The 22,157-nt window shown below is 42.5% G+C and overlaps 1 protein-coding gene across 1 annotated transcript in view; it reads left to right on the plus strand.

The window, feature by feature from the left end:
* Window positions 1–22,157, plus strand: part of USH2A (usherin) — a 596,134-nt gene that overhangs the window by 500,905 nt on the left and 73,072 nt on the right. Inside the window, 3 exon segments of the mRNA XM_030557510.1 lie at window positions 1,988–2,146; window positions 3,352–3,514; window positions 17,038–17,392. Of these exon segments, the coding sequence (XP_030413370.1) occupies window positions 1,988–2,146; window positions 3,352–3,514; window positions 17,038–17,392 (677 nt within the window).

The raw sequence follows: 22,157 nt of genomic DNA on the forward strand, positions 1-22,157 counted from the left end.
ATGAGAGAAGTGGGAATGTGCTAATAAAATTTGCTGATGACACGAAGCTGGGAGGTATTGCCAATACAGAGAGGAACCGGGATATCCTACAGGAAGATCTGGATGACCTTGTAAACTGGAGTAATATTAATAGGATGAAATTTAATAGTAAAAAGTGCAGGGTCATGCATTTAGGGATTAATAACAAGAATTTTGGTTACAAATTGGGGACACATCACTTGGAAGTAACAGAGGAGGAAAAGGACCTCGGAGTATTGGTTGATCACAGGGTGACTATGAGCCGATATGGCTGTGAAAAATGCTAATGTGGTCTTGGGATGCATCAGGTGAGGTATTTCCTGTAGAGATAAGGAGGTGTTAGTACCATTATACAAGGCACTGATGAGACCTCATCTGGAATATTGTGTGCAGTTCTAGTCTCCCATGTTTAAGAAGAATGAATTCAAACTGGAACAGGTACAGAGAACTGCTACTGTGGTAATCTGAGGAATGGAAAACTTGTCTTATGAAAGGAGACTTGAAGAGCTTGGCTTGTTTAGCCTAACCAAAAGAAGGCTGAGGGGAGATACGATTGCTTTCTATAAATATATCCGAGGGATAAATACCAGGGAGGGAGAGGAATTATTTAAGCTTAGTACCAATGTGAATACAAGAACAAATGGATATAAACTGGCCATCAGGAAGTTTAGACTTGAAATTAGACAAAAGTTTCTAACCATCAGAGGAATGAAGTTCTGGAATACCCTTCCAAGGAGAGCAGTGGAGGCAAAAGACATATCTGGCTTCAAGACTAAGCTTGATAAGTTTATGGAAGGGAGGGTATGGTAGGATAGCCTAATTTTGGCAATTAATTGATCTTTGACTATTAGCAGTAAATATGCCCAATGGCCTGTGATGGGACACTACATAGGGTGGGATCTGAGTTACTACAAATAATTCTTTCCTGGATGTCTGGCTGGTGAGTCTTGCCCACATGCTCAGGGTTTAGCTGATCACCATATTTGGGGTTGGGAAGGAATTTTCCTCCAGGGCAGATTGGCAGAGGCCCTGGGGTTTTTTTGCCTGCCTCTGCAGCATGGGGCACGGTTCACTTGCTGGAGGATTCTCTGCACCTTAAAGTTTTTAAACCACAAGTTGAAGACTTCAGTAACTGAACCATAGGTCAGGGGTTTGTTACAAGAGTAGGTGGGTGAGATTCTGTGGCCTGCATTGTTTAGGAGGTCAGACTAGAAGATCATAATGGTCCTTTCTGACCTTAAAGTCTATGAGTCTATGAGAAGGAAGAAATAGCCAACCTCTCCGCAAAACCAGTGAGGGAAGCACAAACAGGTTGAGCCTCACCCAGGCACCCAAGAAAAGGACTCTCTGCTTGCTGAGCCATTTCACAGCTAGGGAAGAAAGGAGCCAAAGCCTGCTTCAGGAAGGATCTTCAACTCAGCCCCAGCTATCAAGAACCAGTTGATATCCCATGAGAAATGGACCATTAGAGGACTGTGCCTCCAACTGAGCTGAAGAGAACAATCTGTCAGTTATCTGGGACTACAGCCACTACAGTAATTAGAATAAAAAAGATAATCAACAGCCATTACTGTATTCGTGTTTAACTCTAGGCCCCACTTCCTCCAAATAAAAAAAAAATGTCTACACTCTGTTGTGGAGTTGAGTCACACTCCCAAGACATTCTATAGTGGCAAATTTGCATCAATTTCAGTGAGCCTGTACACATCAAGAGAGGTTCTCATGAAACAGATTTATTGAAGTGTATTGGTTCTCAGATATATTTTCATAAATTTCCTATTACACCTTTTCCTGTTGGGAACTGCAGCCAGATTTTATTTTTGTTTATATTTAAATAATTTTGGTTTCTAAAGTGAAGTCACAACAGAGGCATTTACAAAAGCTGCAGATAATCAATGCTTCTTAGGATTTGACCCACACTGTTATTAAACAACAATTATCCTGTGTACTATTTTCTATTCTATAACAGGGATATTCAACACCAATATGCCTTTGGAATATAATGTCTTACTAAATGCTGGCAGTACCTCACCACTGGTAAGACCAGTAGGTCGTCCTCATTTTATCCTTGTGGATGGCCTGAATCCATACACACATTACGAGATAAGGATACAAGCTTGCCAGAATGGTAAGATGGCTTCAGATGTTTCACTTGCATGATCGATAGAGAGAGCAGATTTGCAAAATAGATTCAGTTCAACAAAATAGATTTTTTATTTCTAAACTGAAGTGAAATGTTTACCCAGTAAAAATAAAGCCTAGCACTGTGGAGCATTATACATTTCCCTATATTATATCATGAATATTTTAAGTGAAGATTAAGATGCCTGTATTTCTGGGAATATATCCTGTTTTATCAAATGCCTTATGAGAATGGCTGAAGTGTTTTTGAAATATCTTGTTCCCTGTAGGAGAAAATCCTTGCCCCAGTGGTGTCAGTTGCTCCAGTATTTGGCTTATAAAGAGTAATAAACAATAACAAAAAGATAGCTGGAAAGCCCAGATATTATGTAGAAAACATTCACTTTCTACTTCTTTATTTAAAGTTATTGGGAATGTTCACAATCTGATCTGAGAAAAAAAATCTTGCATGTGGCAGACAGGGCCTGGTTCTCTTCTCCCTTATGCTGGTGTAAACCAGGAGTAACTCTGTTGAACTCAATGGGGTTACACTGGTTTAAATTAATACTTAATTATGAGGTTCAGCACTCATTTGAGGCACCAATTTATTTCCTACACACAAACTTGCTATTATTTCATTGTTACTTTAAGTAACTGACTTCAGGTATGCTAGATCCTGAAACTCAGCCTTAAAGAAAACTATGAAAGAAATATGGAACATTTGCTATTGCGTTTAGTGGGAGCAGAGTCAGGCCAACACTAGACACTTTTAAAATCCCCATCCAAAGTCTTCAAGCTTCTTCCATTGCTATTTTTGGTATTGTGCCCTTCATTATGGGACTTCTAAAGGCCAATCTCAGATAACTGGATCTGGGCAGCTTGGCCGCTATGATGTGACACACATAGTATTTAAAAATACATATTAAACGCATTAGAAAGGAAAATGAATAATTAATTGGTTCACCTTTCATACACTGAATGCTCGTATTACTACTACCTTTATTTCACATCATGATACGCTCCTTTTCCTTACGGCTAAAATGTCTAAATAAGAAACCTTTGCTTTTATCCACAGAAAATAGCCACTGTATATTCAGATTAATGAAGCACTTTTGTTCCCTACATTTTCATGCTTTAGACAATTAAAAGATCACTTTTTTTTTGTTGTGGAAAACTTTGACCTTTTAAGTTAATTTCTGATTTTCTTCCCAGGTGGCTGTGGAGTAGGCAGTCGGACATACGCAAGGACTTCTGAAGCACCTCCTAAGGGACTGAATCTACCTATAGTTAGGGCAACTGGATCTGGAGTAATAGAAGTAAAATGGTTACCACCTAGGAAACCAAATGGAATCATAATTAACTACTTTATTCACAGGTAGACATTTTTATACCTCTATATCATCCCCTTGCATTTAGTCTTAATAAAGCATTTACTTAAGTAGTCCAAGTAATACTGGTATGTGAACATAGTGTTTAAAAATGTACAGCATGCTGCTTGAGCCATGAAGCGAAGCGTTGCCTGGTTTCTGGCATTTTGAGTGTTACATTAGGAGGATATTCGTCAGTGGATTGGCAAGTTGCTGATAGGAACTTCAACACAGTTTGTAATCTTGCTCCATGTTGAAGCTATCATAAATGACATGCAGTAGGTAGAACCACATTTTCTAAAAATAGACAGAGGCAAAATTTGAATAAATAGATGAAAGGAATGAATGAACCATATGCTTGTAGACTTGGTGCAAAATGCCTTCTAACCACAATTAGGTAGAAGATGGCAGTTGGAAAAGAGCCAGTTTTGACTTAGGTAGGAGGTAGAGTGCATCTGAACCAAAGTAATGATGATGTAGTTGGGTTACTGAGTTAAAACTAAGAAGAACAGGAGTATGTGTGGCACCTTAGAGATTAACAAAAGCATAAGCTTTTGTGGGCTACAGCCCACTTCATCGGATGCATGAAGCCAGAAATTGGAGACAGGTAGTCAAAGACAAAGAGAGGACATGGAAAGTACTCAAACGTAAATTAACGTATACTTTATGGCTGCTTAAATGCTGACGTCGGAATAGGTGAGGTGTTAGTTACAGTGATAGGCATAGGGTCATACTGGGCAGGACTAGTGGTGGGTTGGCCCTCTGTTTAAGCATTTAAACTGAATCAGGGTGTTTTCGAGATCACGTATGTTATTTGCCAGAAATAATTACATTGGGTTAGTATTACAGTGCTCTTCCAGTTAAATTACGCTGATGTTTGTCTCCTAGTGTTAACCTATGCCTCCCTGTCAAACCTCTGCTCCATAGTCTGCTGGCTCCCATAAGACTGACTGGCATGTCCTCGTGGTGCACTGGATCTCCTGAGCCCAGCGTGCAGCCTTTTCTACATAGTTAGTTATATCTTGGAAATTTGGCTCTGCAGGAGTCTGTACTCTGCAATCAGCTTTGTGGAAACCAACTGGTGGGATCCTTATGTAATGTGGTGGTTTGGGGATGCAGAGCATAACCTCTGCACTAGAGCCTGCCAGCGCTGAGCAAGCCAACTGGCATGCTCATGTATGAGGGAAGCTTGCACAGCAGGCTTTGAAGTCTGAGCTCCAGATTCTCTCATCTCAGAACTTCCTGTCTCAAAGCCTGTGGAGCTGGCTTCCCAAGTTTTCTGAAGCCAGGATTTTTCAAAAGCTTCAGGTGTCCCCCAGGTCCTTTGGCTATTTGAAGTTTGCATTGTATTGCAGTTGTGTATAGGAAGAGGGCATTTCCAAAAAAGAGCAAGCCAAATTCCTCTTAGCAGATGTTTGAATGTGTAAGAATAATTAATGTAAATTCACATTTGCCTTAAATATATTATCACTGAGTCTCTAAAAATGCCTAATCTCTGTTTCTGTTAATTGTATAAGAAAAACACATCAAGTCTCTACTCCTTATCAAAGGAAATAAAGTATCTGTTTTAGCCCAAGACGTGACTTCACTCTGTTGGTTTTGTAAATAAAGCTGATGATTACGGTTTCTGTTCCATGGCAGCCATAGAAAAGGAAAACAGGAAATATAATGCAGAAAGCCTGCTTCAGTGAAAAATACTGTAAATTGAATTTGACAGCATTTGATGGCATTTGATTATTCTAGTCACAGCCAAACAATGATATAAAGAGTAATATGAAACAGAATGTGTTACTGCCTAGCAGACTCAAAAGCAATAAACCTTCCTCCAATGTGACACAATCACTTCACAATCATAATTGTAGCCTGTTTGATACCTCTGAGTACAGCAGAAGGGCACTGACTGACATAGATACATTTTGTTTTTTATTTAAAGTGAAATGAAAATGGCGCACTGGGGCTCCAGATACAATCGTTATATTCACCTACATAGGCATGAATCACTTGGCAGTTATTTCAGCTGAAGTTTAAATGTGCTTAGACAACAACAATATCAAATCTTTCTCAGATAGCTGCAAAAAAAATCAGAAATTTTTAAGGACAGAAATAGGATGTAAGCATATAGTTCTTTGTCATTCTTTTGCCACACGTAGGCTTATATTGTTATAGCAACAAGACTGCAGTATTTCTGGGGGAGGTTATGGTATGTAATTTCTTCTTCATCATTTGCCTCTTCCTTGCTGTATCTCCACCGAAATAAATTCATTTAACTCAAAACATTGAATGTTTGGGATGCCATCATGTGGAGATGTTTCTATTAAAATTGCAGGAGTTTTGCTTGCCTGTAGAATTATAAAAGTGCTTACAAAATAATTTAATTCTGCCAAAAACATTTGGGGTGGAGTGTAATTGGTTGTATTTTACCTCTGACTGGTGGGACAGCTGTAAACATCTCATAGAATAGAGGCAGACACATTTTTTTCAACAAGGACCACAACTTAACAGAGACTGTCTCGTGAACCACCTCCCCTTTCATTCACACTCATGGAGTCCATTGTCCCTTGCATTCAGTATTATATAACATCTCTGTGACAACCACAGCAGTTGCTAGCCTGGAAAAGGAATATTAGGGAAGTAATTTAATGTATATCTAGCTGCCTTTTAATGAGATGTAGTAACTGGAAACAAGGCGAGCCGGCATCATGTGATCACCAGTCACCAAGTGCTCTGTGGTCCTCAGTTTGAGAACTGATTATATAGAAAAAATTACCTATAAAATTAGAAATATGTGGGGTCCAATTCAGATCTGGTTTAAGCTGGTGCAACTTCAGTGGAAGTATCTCAGCTAAATTCAGCAGGGGTACATTATTTAGAACATAAATATAAGTGGGATAATAGTGTAACTTGCACAGGCCTGGCATTCAGTAGGCTTGCAGGGCCGGTGCAATCATTTAAGTGACCTAAGTAGTTGCCTAGGGCGCTGGCATTTGGAGGGCGCCATTTTCTTCGGCAGCAATCGCGGCAGCCAGATCTTCGGCCGCCCCGGTCGTCTCCGGCATTTAGGCGGAGGGAGATGGGGCAGGGGAGCGCAGGGAGGGCCGCCTGCAGCAAGTAAGGCCGGTGGGGGCGGACCGCAGGGGAACTCCCCACCCCAGCTCACCCACCCCACCTCTTCCCCAAGCACACCATGGCCGCTTCGTTTCTCCCGCCTCCCAGGCTTGCGGCGCCTAAGTTGATTGGCGCCGCAAGCCTGGGAGGCAGGAGAAGTGAAGCAGCCATGGCGTGCTCAGGGTGGAGGCAGGGCAGGGGTGAGCTGCTTCATTTCTCCTGCCTCCCAGGCTTGCAGCGCCAATCAGCTTAGGCACCGCAAGCCTGGGAGGCAGGGCCGGTGCTTCCATTAGGTGACCCTAGGTGGTCGCCTTGGGTGCCAGGATTTGGGGGGTGGCATTTTGTGCGCTCCCCACAGGGCGCAGAGGAGCTTCCAGTTCCACTTCCATCGCGCCACCGAAGAAGGACCTTCTACCAACGTGCCGCGGAAAACAGTGGCAGGCAATTGAGCAGCTCAATGACTGCCGCTGTTGCCTGCGGCATTTCAGTGGAGGGACCTTCTTCGGCGGTGCGATGAGAGTGGAACCGGAAGCTCCCGCGTGCCCTGTGAGGAGCGCACAAAATGCCACCCCCCCGAATTCTGCCTACGGCGCCAGAAACTCTGACGCTGCTCCTGCTGGAAGGTGGGAGAAGTGAAGCAGCCACGGCGTGCTCGGGGTGCTCGTGCTTGTGCACGGAGCAGGGGTGAGCTGGAGTGGGAGGGGTGCCTCAGGGCGGAGGGTGGGGGGTGAGCTGCTGCAGGGGGAGCGCCTCGGGGGGAGGGGAGAGCTGCCGTGGGGAGGGCGCCTCAAGGTGGGGGCGTGGGGGGGGAGGGCACCAGGTGGAAGTTTCACCTAGGGTGCGAAACATCCTTGCACCAGCCCTGTAGGTGTGCAGAATGAGTCTAGGGGAGAGGGAAAGGGATTTAACAGAAAAAGTAACAGTGGTAATTAAGATACAGCAAATGCTATGGGCTGATGACAGCTGTGACTTGCTCTTCCTTATTCTTCCCTTTGGAATGTCAGTTATGCTAATTTTTCACATCCACTGAGAGCCCGTTTAGTGTTAGTTCCACCACTTTACTACTCCCCTGTATTGTTTACACTTGATGTGCAGCTTACTAGACACTTAGATGTTACTGTGGTATAAAGACCTATATCGATGGCTATATTAACTGATGTGAGTGCTGCATTTGGCTCATGATTATTATCATTTTTATCTGTAATGAATATAAACCATGGTCTGAATTACTGTTTTAATGTGCGCCCAACTCATGTCCTTTTTTTGTATATTTTTCCTACATTAAAATCTGTATTTTTTTTAAAAAGAAACACAATATAAATTTCTGGAGGTGTGTCATGACTGAATTATAACTAGGGCTACTCAGTTGCTCTGCATGGAAGATAGAATTAGGGTGCGTTGTGAAGCACATTGTCCCTGCAAGAACTTGTAGGGGCATTTTGCCTCAGGCCTGTACAATGCTTCCAATGCCCTCACTACCTGAGCCTAGGGACAACACGCAGCACTAGTCCATGTTCTCTTTTGGCTTTGTAAGGATTGGGGTCAGGATGGGACATGGCTCTGAAGGCATATTCTGAGCATGGTGCCAGAGGCAGAGCTGGTGCATCCAAAAATACAAGGATTCACTGACTATCTCCCGTAAGGGAAGGGAAGAGCAGGTGCTGTAGTCATTGTTGCAGTCTTGTGGTTGTAGTAGTAGCTGTTTAGTCATCTGGCATGGAGGATGATGTCCCGTCCTCCCGACCCCTGCTAGAGCCTGGTGTGGGGCCAGGGAGGATTTGCCCAGTGCTTAATTTGTAATCATAGAATATTAGGGTTGGAAGGGACCTCAGGAGGTCATCTAGTCCAACCCCCTATGCTCAAAGCAGGACCAATCCCCAGATTTTTACCCCAGTTCCCTAAATGGCCCCTCAAGGATTGAACTCACAACCATGGGTTTAGCAAGCCAATGCTTAAACCACTGAGCTATAATGAAAGAGGTGCCAAGAGTCACGCAAAGAGATGCTGGGACTCAAGCAATGATTTTCTTTCATAACTGATGCAGCAAGCCCAGAGGTGCCAGGGCTATGAACTGCCAAGCCTAGAGGTGCCAGAGCTCAGGCCTGGCAAGCCCTGGAACAAATTAAGCACTGGATTTGCCCTTTATAAAATAACTCTCTTTGAACAGCTTTAAATTGAGCACAGGCAGCAAATCTGAGTGTGCAGATTGAGACAGCTTCCAGCTCCTGGAAATGTTATTTTCCTGTGCAGCTCACTGTACAGAAGAAACACTTCCAGTTAAATGAGCAGTTGAATCTTAAAACTTAAGTCGATTGAAATGATTACAGACTGTTCAACCACTTCTGTTCAAAGTTTATTCATACATGAAGATATTCTGGGTTTTAGCACCACAGATGGAACCATTTACCTAACCATAAGTTTCATTCATTAAATATTCAGTAGTAATAAGATCTAAATACTTAACCAGGCTACAATGTTCAGCTTTGCTTGCGGCTGAGCTTACGGCTGGTGGCATATTTGATCTTTCGCTGTGGAGTAGCTGTTTCTCACAGAATTTCTAAAATAGTACTAAACACAGGGCCGTCCTTAGGCATAGGCAGAATAGGCAGCGGCGTAGGGCCTCACACTGCCTGGGGGCACCACTCTCCAGGCAGCCCAGACAGTGTAGAAGCAGGGCTGCTGGGTCCTAGAGAGAGACGAATGCAGCACAGTCTGAGGAATGGGATTGGCTGCTGGGGTCTCTGGGAAGGGGAGGGGGTAGGGGTTGGGAAAGGAGCTCACCTGTGACTCTTTCCCCCCGGCTGAGGTCAGGTGAGGCTGTGGCTCTGGAATCAGTATCCTTTGTTGTCTCCCATAACATCCATTCTTCTCCCCCCTGCCCCACGGAGCACCCCCTCCTTTCTCCCTCCTCCCCAGGAGCATCCCTCTCTCTCTCCTCCCTCCCCTCCATCAGGGCTAGGTTGGGTGAAGTGCTGGGAGGGAGGGGAGACTAGCTGGCTGCTTGCTGAGGAATGAAAGTGAAAGTAACTCACTTCCTGGGCAGGCAGCCAGAATTGGAATGTCACACTGCCTATATAAGAGAGCCCCCAATATCGGGACTGGCCCTATAAAATCAGGATATCTGGATCTGGCCACCCTAGCTGGGGAGCGCCTCTCCCCCAGGCTGGCAGCTGCCAGCAATCCATCTCATCCGGGGGGAGCTGCACAGGGCAGGATGAGCTGCTGTGGCTCCATGGGTGCCCTGTCCCTGAGATCAGATGCTGTGCTAACTTCACCATGGTCCATAAGGCTGGTGGTGGTGCCCATTGGCGTGTGATTGGACCTGAGGGTTTGCTGCTGCTGTTGCCACTCTGCACCCCAAGAGGTGGATTTTGGGGTCCTGCAGTTTTCCACCTATCTCCTCCTCTACTGCAGCTGTTGGACCAGCGGGTTGGGGGGTGAGCCAAGCATGAAAGCAGTACTGTGTTGCCATTTATATTGTCATTTAACAACTTTGTTTGCCAAAAATTCTTGCTAACAATCCTGAATCCAATTTCAATATTTTTTTTTTAAAAATCAATATCTTAGCCAAAAACAGAAAATTAAGTTGTTGACAATTATTAGTGACAGGTTTGGTTTGAGGCAGGGAGTGGGCCAGTTTTCATCAGAGAAACAAAAAATGTTGACTGACTTTCCTATAGCCTGTTACTTCTGATAAGAGCCCTCCAACAACTGTAATATGCTCATCTCCTTACTAGTGTATAAAGCAGGGGTCGGCAACCTACGGCACACGTGTCAAAGGTGGCAGATGAGCTGATTTTTGATGGTATGCAGCAGCAGGCTGAGCGGCTCAGCCCATCACTGCTCTGTGGTTCCGGCTGCTGCCCTATTGCCAGCTGGGATACCAGCCATCGGCCCCACTCAGCACCTGCTGGCAGTGGGCTGAGCAGGCCAGCTGAACCACTCAACCTGCTGTCAGCCTGGGGTTCCATTCACTCAGCCGGCAGCGGGCTGAGTGGGCTGGTGGCGGGCTCAGTGGGCTGGTGGCGGGCTGAGCAGGGCCAGTGGGGGGTTGAGTGGCTCAGTCTGCTGCCAGTCTGGGGTGCCAGCAGCACTCAGCCTACTGCTACTCCGGGGTTCCGGCTGCCGGCCCCTTGCCAGTCAGGAGCTCAGCAGCCAGCCCCACTCTGCCTCCTGCCAGCCTGGGTGAGCAGAATCCCAGGCTGATAGCGGGCTGAGGGGGGGTTGGCGGCCGGGATCCTGGCTGGCAGGAGTTGGTGGTCAGAACCCCAGACCAGCAGCGGGCTGAGCAGGGCCTGGGATCCTTGTCTAGGGTTCCAGCCACCAGTCCGCTGCCGGTTTGGGGTTTCATTTACTCAGCTGGCAGTGGCCTGAGCAGGACCAGTGGTCAAGACCTCAGATAATAACAATAGTTTATTTATATAATATAGACATAGAGAGAAACCTTCTACAAACATTAAAATGTATTACTGGCACGAGAAACCTTAAATTACAGTGAACTTGGCACACCATTTCTGAAAGGTTGCCGACCCCTGGTATAGAGTGACCATATGTTGTACTAAGATTCTCCTGCTTTTTTTTTCCCTTGTGAGTCAGTATAACTTTTGCCAACCCAGAAGTTGGGCAGCCAATGTTTTACGTTTTCACAATGTTTTCTCCAACGTTCATAAAGTAAATACATAGTTAATATGAGTTTAAAAGGCCAGGGACACTTCTTTGTGAAGAATCTGTACAGCAGATCATGCCCATAGACGATCCAGAAAAGAAATTTGAGGTTGAATTTTTTAATGTTGTGATGGATAAAGCAGTATCTGCTGTTGATGAAAGGTTTAATACCTTGCAAGTACACCATGAACAGTTTGGATTTTTGTATGACATAACTAAATTCAACGAAATAGGAAAACAAGAGCAACTAATGACAAAGTGCAAGAATCTAGAGAGCCTCCTGAAGCATGGTGATAGTTTTGATTTAAATGGACTTGAACTGTACGAAGAATTGAGTACACTGTCATCAATGTTGCCACATGCAAAATCGGTGATGGACATTGTACAGTTTATTCATACCCGCAAACCTGTTGACATATATCCTAATGTGTACATTGCCACTCGTATTCTACTGACAATTCCTGTAACAGTAGCATCAGGAGAACGGAGTTTCTCAAAACTAAAGCTCATTAAAAACTATCTCCGCTCTACAATGAGTCAGGAATGCTTGACTGGTCTTGCTGTTCTTGCGATCGAACAAGACACGACTTTGTCTTTGTCATATGTTGACATTATTACTGATTTTGCAGCCAAAAAAGCCAGAAAGATTGCTTTTAATTAAAAACAAATCTTTGTTTCAATACCTCTTCATATAAATTTCCAATAAAATTTTGATAAATTAAAAAAATATATTATTTGCATCATTCTGTCATATCAGAATTTTTTCTATAATGCTGCTTCTTTAGTGCTAGTCCATCAGCATTACAGTGTGCTTAATTAAGTTAAACTGGTTTTAATAATGTGAATGTGGCAAGTTTTCCAATACTATAAGCTTATGTTTGTGTTGCTAAGAGCAGATCAGGCACAGGGGCACCAGTTTAATAATCTCGCCTAGGGCACCATAAATCCTAAGGCCGGCCCTGACTAAACATAAATTTGTGAATTCTAGGAAGTGCTTTAATGGTTAATTAAATAATTGTGCTAAGCAAGCCCAGATACCAGGTATTAAAGACGACTTTATTACACTTAAAATGACACCACTTTTTACTTCTCTGTAGGAATATTTGTAAATACATTGGGAGGAGAGCACAGTTATAAGATATTGTTATTTATAATTGTTTGTGATGGCATAGGTGTGCATGACACTTTGCAGACAGAGATTTTGCAGTCATGTTGGTCCAAGGATATTAGCGAGACAAGGTGGATGAGGTAATATCTTTTATTGGACCAAATTCTGATGGTGAGACAAGCTTTTGAGCTTATGCAGAGCTCTTCTGCAGAGAAACTAACTCAGAGGGACACAACTAAATACAAGATGGAGCAGATTGTTTAGCATAAGTAGTTAACACATATTTCAAGGGACCATTCAAGGTGAAGTGGCCCATTAACACCCCTCCAATCATAGGGAGGAAAGGGAGGGGGAGCAGCTGGAGTGGGGGTTAGTGGGTTACAGATGTTGTAATGATCCATAAATCCAGTGTCTCTATTCAGTCCATGATTATCAGTGTCTAGCAGAGTTACGAATTTAAGCTCCCAGGCTCAACTTTTGCAAGTGTTGCACAGGTTTCCTATGAGGATGAGCACAGGTATGGAGTGATCGCTTTGTGAAAAGTGCTCACCCACAGGTGATGTGGTGTTTTTGTCTTTTATTATTTTCCTGTGTGAATTCATTCAAGAGTGTAGTGATTGTCTGGTTTTACTGCTATTGGGGCACATTTAATGCACTGGATGAGGTTCTGATAGGCCTGTGTAGAACCTGTGGCTCTTCAAAGTTGTATTGTGCAGGATGTTGATCATTGTAGCAATGGAGATAAGTCTGCAAGATTTACATCTGTTGTTTTGGAAGGGTCTGGTGGCGCTTTTCATTGTTGCGTCCTGATCTGTGGCAACATGCCACTGATGATGAGCTTGAAGAGGTTGGAGGGTTGTTTGAAGGCCAGAAGAAGTAGTTTAGGAAAGATTTATTTCAGGATGAGATTCGGGAGGGAGGAGGAGGTTATTTCTGTACTGAAGCAAGTTCTCTTGGGGTATTTGAATGGCCTGTTTCATGATGTAATCTACTTCTCTGGTGGAGTGTTCTTGTTTGGTGTTTACAGATCCATACTAACACGGCTACCCCTCTGATACTTGTTTAGTGAAGGCGGTTTTGAGTGTGTTAAAGTATATATCCTGGACTTTCTTCTCAGAGCATATTCTGTGGTAGCTGAGTGCCTGGCTGTAGATAACAGATTTCTTGGTGTGTTTGAGGTGGTCACTATATCTATGTGATGATCCAAGGGTTTCGGATATAGGTGTGTAAATGTGTGGACTCACCCCCGTGGCGCCTCCTGCTGGTTGCTTCGGGGAATTAGCTCGATTCTAGCCACGGAGCGTCCTCTGCAAGCCAGTGATTCACCTGTCCTCTGCTGGCCCCAGGTCCCTCCCTGGACCTTGGTGCCCCTTTAACTGGGTCTCCCCCCCTCCCAGGGGAACCCCACCCCACTATCCCCACTTTGCCTCAGTATTGGCTACTGCCTAGTCATTGTCTAGCCCCACACCCTGGGGCAGACTGCAGTATCAGCCACTCATCATAGGCAAAGGGGTTTTGGCCTGGCTGCCTTTACCCACCCTCCGGCTGCCCCTCTGCAAGCCCAGTACCTTGCAGGCCTAGAATTAGGCCCTGCAGCCTGGGGAGTTGCTGGCCTAGGGCTTCTCAGCTCCTAAGGCTTTTTCCCCAGCCCTGCCTTCCTTTAGGTCCCCTGGGTGAGTCCCCGAGCAGCCAGGCCTGTCTCCCTCTCCAGTTAGAGACTTTTTCTGCTTCTGGCTCCCCTGGCCTTCTTATACAGCCTGTGGCTCAGTTTGGGGCGTGGCCCCCAGCTGCAGCCACTCCCGCTATCAGCCCAGGCTTCTGGCTCCAGCTACAGCCCCTTTCCAGGGCTGTTTTAACCCCTTCTCTCCCGGAGCAGGAGTCCACCCTGCTACAAGGTGTCCGTTGGCTTCCATTGCTGAAGCTGATTTTGTTATCCAGGAAGATGATGCCTGTGTGGGAGAGAGTTTAACGGACATGTGGTGGTTGTTGAAGTTAAGACGGAAATCTGTGAATCTGTGACGGAGTTTAGGTCATCTGTCCAGAGGATGAAAATATCATCGATGTATCTCAAGTATATCATTGGTTTTGTGTGGTGTGTTTGCAAATGTACACCCACCTTGTCTTGAAACAATTATGTGCTACACTTGATTTTAAAAACCTATGCACAGTTTCTTTGTCTTCTGACCTATCTGAGGTATTTCTAAGATACCTATCATGAAGGTACCTAAGCACTGCAAGAAGGAAATACATCTTACCGTGTGGAGCAGGGTGAGTAAACAGCAGGAGAGAGGAGAAAGGTAAAGTATGCATCCATCTTTTGTAAGGGTGTGCTTCACATTGATGAGCACAGTAAATGACATCTGAATGATAATTCTGCATGTGTTTTTAATCCGACATGGAGTAAAGTATGAAAAATCAAAATCGTGGTGCTATGCTGCAGGACACTTGATGCAGTATGGTTTAAGGGTCAATGTATAGGTCCACTCATCACTCTCTTCATCACTCATCAAAGGCTCCCACTTCTTATTTTAGGGGCAGCTAAAGAGCCTGTCCTTCCTCCCCTTCACCAAATGCCATCACCAGATCTTCAGGATCAACATGTTTTGTGCTTGGTCACTCCCCCAGTCTGGAGGAGTGAGACTCAGAAAATTTCTTTGCTTTTCTCTTGCTCCCACCCTTTAAACTTTACAATATCCTAGGGTAAGTACATCCCAGAGTTTGCTGGAAATTCTCCCATTTCTTGCAACTTGGAGAAATATGGGAGTGGCGTGTTTGTGTACATCTCTACGGGCAGACACAGCTGTGTGTGTACTTATGAATGTATGTGCACATGCACAACTATGTGCATTCTCGTTTATATTTGTATAAAATATATGGGAGTTTAATATTACAAGCACCTGAGATTTCTAGTATTTTTAATAGTTTTGTTGATTTTTTTATATCCTTAAAAATAGTGACTAAAGTTGGACTAACAAAATAAAAACTGACAGTATTACTGAAATTCAGATTTTTATCTTGCCAAAGAAATGTTCTTCAGCCAATGTGCATGTGAAGTAGTGATGACACCTGGTAGCCAGACACACCAATTCCACGCCTGTGAATTTGCCGTATTTTTGATACAAGTGACAGATAATGTTGATTTTTTGTTTGTTAGCATGCAGGGATAAAATGGTTTTATTTAATGTGGAGGCAAAGGTTTCAGTTAAAAGTAAGGAAAATACCAAAATCCGTGTGAGGTGCAGCACAGTTTTCACTGAGATTTATCATAGTCTTCAACCACTAGGTTTTATTCCAGACAAACATTTTGATTCCTAGTAAAGATAAGTGATTTGGCAACTTCATCTAGAAACTTATGACCTGCCTTTATCCATCAACTCTAAATTAACATCCTAGTGGCGCCAAATTGTAAAAGAGAAGCTGATCACCTGTAACCTCCATTGAAGCTTAGCAGAATCTCAGGATTTGCCAGTAGCAGAGCTACTCCTAACTGGAATGGACATATTACGTGCATATGTGTGGACAGTGATGAGTCTTCATTTGCTGACATGTGAAAGTGCCTCAAAATATTTTAAGTAGAAAATCTCTTTGAAAAAGATATGCATTTATATTATGGGAAAGCACTATGGATCATGTTTTCTAATGAGCTTTTACAATTACATCTGGAAATTGGATGTGTCTGTCCGACTGAGAACCCTAATTTTATCCAGAAATGTGATTTTTTTTTTTCAGGTGCAAACTAGAGTACAGGCAAAATGTATAGGCACAATTTTAAAGGACTGTTTGAATGTTTGTCCCTTTGTGTCCTAGGCCAGTGGTTCTCCACTGGGGGCTCTGTAAGCAGGTTTCAGGGAGTCCGCCAAAATAAACCCGCGAGCAGGGTCTGTGTTAGACTCGCTAGGGCCCAGGGCAGAAAGCCAAAGCCTGAGCAAATTAGCTTCACTGGGCACCCTGTGGCATGGGGTCCCAGGCAATAGCACTGGCCCTGGCTTTTAATCTACTGGATATGCAGAAAAACAGTTGTTGTGGCACAGGTAAGCTGTGGAATTTTTGTAGCAAGTTAGGGGAGCTTCAGAAAGAAAAAGCTTGAGAACCCCTGTTCTAGGCAACTAATTGCTTTCAATACTAAAGTGGGTCAAAGTCTTCAAAATTGAATGTTGGAGTTAGACTCCTAAGTCCTGATTTAAGTACCTAAGTAAGTGTCCTGATTTTCAAAAATGTTGAGAATCTGCAACACTTGAAAATTAGATAACTTGTTTAGGTGACTAAATATGGATTTAGGACACTATGACCTTAGTTTAGGCACTCATCTTTGAAGCCCTGGCCTGGAGTGTTCTATAATAAAGGACAAAGTGCTATTGCAGTGCTATTACAGTAGTATTGATTGAGTTTGCACAGTTTTCTCCCACTTAATGGCAAAGAGAAATTAGTTATTTACCTTTTTCCTTGAAAGTTTTTTCAATAGTCAATACCTGACATAGGCTGATGACTTATAAGGCAAAATAAGGAAGGCAGTTCCTTGCCTATACAACGAATAGAGATAAGATCTGTATTATTCTCAAGTATAGACTGAATTTAGGACTTGTACTTCAATATCACCTGACTGTGTTTAAGTCACTGTAAGCTTTAAGTGGACTGGTTTTATTTATATTTCAGACGTCCTGTAAACACTCAAGAGGAGCTGCTTTTATTCATTTGGTCTGAAGGAGCCTTGGAATTTATTGATGCTTCTGATGCACTGCAGCCGTTCACTATCTACGAATACCGTGTCAGAGCTCAAAATTCCAAGGGATCAGTGGATAGTCTGTGGTCTTCAACACAAACTTTGGAAGCTCCACCTTGGGGCATGCAAGCCCCTTGGGCACAAGCTACAAGTGCATATTCTGTGCTGTTGAACTGGACCCAACCTATATCTCCCAATGGGGTTATTTCTCAGTATCGTGTGGTCTGTCAAGAGAAACGGAGTGATCCAACGTTTAGCATCCCGGCAATTACAGCACTAACTGTAGCGGTAAGAACTGGATACTAAAACCAGTGTTCAATTAATTTATATTCTGGTTTGATGTGTGTTACTTTAAAATACTGATAAAGGACCATTTTTTCCAATTAGCCTTTGGACACCTAATTTACATTCATATATACAGTGTATGCATAACATCTACCCATGTAGATGTCTTGTCATTGATATACAGATGCTAATGTATGATTTTGAGCACAGAGTAGTGTTTTTCTTGCATAAATAGGTGTGCATATCTACTTGTGCATACCTCACTTTGCAAATGTGGTCCTAAATCTTCTATGTAATTGTTCATAGATTCCAAACCTGAGGGGACCGTTGTGATCTAGTCTGACCTCCTGTATAATACAGGCCATAATTCCTTTTAGAAAAAATATCCAATGTAATTTTTATTCTTTTGTTGTTTTAAGAGGCTGCTCATAACAAGCTAAACAAAATCAATCCCACTTGGATTGAATGTTTTTATTAATCTGAAATCAATGCTGGTTTAAACATGACATGAAAATTATTGTTAGTTCTACATATGTGATTTATTTACAGAATCTATGAAGCTTTGCCTCATACCTCTTCTGAATTAGAAGCAAATCAACTGTTACCGGCGCACAGAATACATAATAATAATACTTCTGTGCTACCCTGTACTTAAAAGTGTTTTACAAACATTAATTGATGAAGTCTCATGTAGGTACCTTTGTCTTCATTATGGGTAAACTGAGGCACAGGTTAATGTGATTAGACCAAGACCATGATGTGAGTCAGTGGCAGAGCTGGTAATGCTGTCTCTGATTACTGACTAGTCCTCTCCTGTAACCATTCACTTCAAATCTTTCTTTAAGGGGTACGAGAGCTGCACTAGACTTTATAATGCAATGTCAGCAATTGCATTTGACTGTCTTCTGAAAACAATCTTTTATAATGTACCAAGAATCTATTGTGTTGGTATAATTTTAAGATTCGTAGGAACCCAAACTTGAATAGCTCAGATACCCTAACCTTCCTTTTGTCCAAAACGTGGGCATGTCCCAAGACCATTATCAGTTACATTGATAATCTAAAATTATTCAATATTCCATTTATATTCAGATAACTGAAGTTGTACATAGTGTCTTGCTGAGATTTAATATTCAGTATTAAGGTCTTACTGTAAACTTCCTTAGAAAAGTTCTCTTGACATAAATGAGTGGAATCTAGCTGAGGGATCTAAGGTACCCATAGGTATATGGTTCGAAAGCACACAATATCTTTCCTAGAAGCCTTAAGGATAAGATTTATCATGCCTCTTACTGTGAAAAGAGAGCGAGGTCTTGGGTTAAATGGCAGGAATGCATGCTTTTGTCCTTTGCAATCCATTGCTTCTGCACTGTACAGTGTGCTAGGTTGTAAAAATGTAGGCTGGGACTTTTCAAAGGAGCCTAACTTCCATTGAACTTCAGTGGGATTTGGATTTCCTTGTGTTTCTTTGAAAAGCCCAGCTAGGATGTGTAATGTGATACTTAGAATTTCAAAATGGAGAAATGTCAGAAGCTTCTTTTCACATCCTGTTCTGGCAGCATCCAACATATTTCTGAGCATCAGAATTCCCTTGTCCAGTCATGCATTGCAGTGTGTCTTCTAGGCATGCCAACAACAACAGAAAACATCCAAGATGGTTGTATTGTGGGTAATCAAATCTACTAAAATGGCCTTTTAAGTAATATTATTACAGTATATTTCTTTAACAACATCATTTAAAAGCCTTTTAAATTAACGGTTGTTATCTGTTGAATTAGTACCTTTCTGGCTCCAAAATGCTTAATTTTCCCCAAACACTAAATGGAATCACAATTACATTAGCACCATATGCAAAGTTGTTTGTCAAATACTAAGGTGGCAGTGACTTAAATCCTTTTTTTACTTTCCTGTATCATGCGTATTTATCCATTTTACTGCCTTTGTTTTAAAAAAAAATTATACTGCCCTTTGGAAAGAAATCTCTGCATTTGATTCTCCTCTCTTCTATGCTTGTTTTATATTGGGGCAACTGCATTGAACTCAGTCACTGGCTTACACCAGTGTAACTGAGACCAGAATCAGGCCTTTTGTGGTCTGAATATATAATGTAACAGCTAGAGCCTGGAATCAAAGATATTGACATAAAGTGCGCTGAGTCCTGTTATCAAAGATACCATGAGATCAGGTCAATTATCACAACAGGTGAAAACCTGGACACTAAGTTTCAAAGTTATAACTCTTTGGAAATAGAATTTTATCGTGAACTTGCTGATACACCCTTAACTGTAGCTTTTGTGAATGAGACGCTTTAATTAAAATGTAATTGTATTGAAGGAACTAGCATTCCAATTATGAAACTTCTGCCCCTTTAAAATATAGCTTTCAGGGGTATGAGGCTAAATCAGTTGATCTCCTAAAGCGTTTCTTCTGGCGCTCCCCATGGGATACGCCATTAGTCATTCTCTCACACAAGCTTCCATGTTACAATGCAAGACAAAGTATTGAGCAAGCAATGAGCTCTCTCCTTTATTTAATCTGTTAGACTTTTTTTATCACATTAGAATATTCCACGGGAGAAAAAGGAAATGCCCTGTATTGTAAGGCTTATGGGCATAAGTGTTCTTGTTACTCACACCCATGCTCCTTGCCTATTGGACACGACCTAGTCACTTTAAGCTTAACCAAAAAATAAGCTTGAAGGCTTTATTGGAAATGGTGATGCATAATAAAAATTTGAGGGTTGATAATATCATTGCAGGTTCCTCAGTCTTGATTGTTTCTTTTCTATCCATTTCCAAATCCAAATGAGATTTTCAAAACATTTGATAGATTTATTCTACCTCCCTGACACATAGCCATTTACTTCCCTGTAAAGATGTGCTAAGCTATATTTAGTTTAATGTGTGTCAGATCCGTGGCATAGGCCTTTACAGTTATCTGACCACTTTGAATTTTGTGATGCCAATGGGAATAGAACTTGGATCTCTATATTCTAATATCGCAAACTTCTACCACTTGAATTAAACAAGAATCTCCAATTAGCTGCTGGCAGCATAGGGCCTATGACACACAGAGAAGTAATTCTGATTCTCTGCAGTAGAGGGCAGTGTCACTCATATGATCTGTGACAGACTGACAATATTCTGTAGTATTCTGAACAAATCTTATGGAATTAAGATAAACATGATTGAATTAAGTTAAACTTTCTTGAATTAGGGTTACATTGTATTAAAAATTATGTATGTGTTGTTGTGGCATTGTATGTACCTTCTCTAGTAGGAAGGAAGATGCTAATCTGATTCCTCTGGTCATCAGCCCTTTGAAACCAACCCCCAGAGAAGTCTTCATAAACTAGTTCAAACCGGATTCTCCAGGGACCAATAGACAAAGTATGGGATTTTGGATGAGTATTTTGAACTAGCTCAGGGCCTTCTTCCTGATCCAGCAAATGGGCAGGACCCCTGGTCTGGACAGCCCTAGTCCCTAGGCTAGGGTTGTAAGGAGTGGGCCTACGGAGGTCTCATGAGATTGGGTGCTTGTCCTGAGCTGAAGCTGTGATGAACTTGTGACCACAAATGAAATTCCTTGGATGAGGAGTTGAAAGGCTGCTCCTGCCAGAGCCCTTGTTAAGGTTGGGGTTAATTCTGGTAAGCTTATTAGCGTGCATGCAGGTTCTTTTATTGTTTTTAATGCGTTTTCTCTATAATGTTTGTTACCATAAGAAATAAAGTAGGTCGGTATAGGAAGTCTGTGTGGTAACTTATATCTGTAGCAATTACACCTATTATCCATCTCTGGTGAGAAAACAAGCATGTGTCTTTGGGCACAAAGGAGAGAGACATGGGTCCCCATCCAGAAAGGCAATGGCAGGGGAGCTGGAAGCCTGAGGGTGGGTGCCTTGTTGGACCACTGAGCGGAAATACAGGTACAGTTGTCTTGAACTGTGACACTATGTAGCTAGTTAATTACAGTGTTTAGTGCTGACCGAAAGGTGGCAGCATGGTAGACTGAAATCCAACAATGGCTGTCATGAAAAAATCAAAGGATGCTACCCTGATACTAGAGATACTGAAACTGCTATATGTCAAATACCTCTGTGAGGTAAGTGTGAGTAAATGCTGCCTCTTTCATGGATATAATATACCACGTCTCCTATGACTGCTAGTCTAAATATTTGGCTGTTTGACAACCAGATGACCAGGGAAGGCCAGGCAAATCAAGAAGATAAATTATAAAGAGTTCAGTATCTAAGAAAAGGTAGCTCTTAGAGTGTGTTTTGGAGAAAAAGTGAGAGGAAGAGAGAAGGAAAAAGTGTAAAGGCGGAAGTTGAAAAAGAAAACAAGATAAGCATGCAATGGAGGCAAAAGATAGAATAGAAAATAAGTGGGAGAAGTTGAGTACAGTGCTCTGCACAGGGATATATAGAATGTGTGTGCCATTAGACTCTGCTTTACTGGAGATTGTATGGTCCCTCACCTCTGCACAGATCCCCACTGACTTCAGTGGGACTCTGCCTAGGCTTTAGCAGTGTGCCTATGTGCAGCAGATTACAGGATTAGGCACGTGTGCGCTAAACCAGTCACTTCTCAATAAAGAGTAACTAAGGGTGCCATGTACATTTGAAAGGATGTAATAAAAGATACAGAGACTAGCAATTTTCATTTGATTGATAGATTTTAGTTTCTTAGGCCCTGATCCTGCAAACACATAAGCACATGCTTAACTTTAACCATGTGAGTAGTCCCATTGGATTTTGCAGGATGAGGGC

Source organism: Gopherus evgoodei, chromosome 3 (assembly GCF_007399415.2).
Source record: "Gopherus evgoodei ecotype Sinaloan lineage chromosome 3, rGopEvg1_v1.p, whole genome shotgun sequence".
NCBI classification, from domain to species: Eukaryota; Metazoa; Chordata; order Testudines; family Testudinidae; genus Gopherus; species Gopherus evgoodei.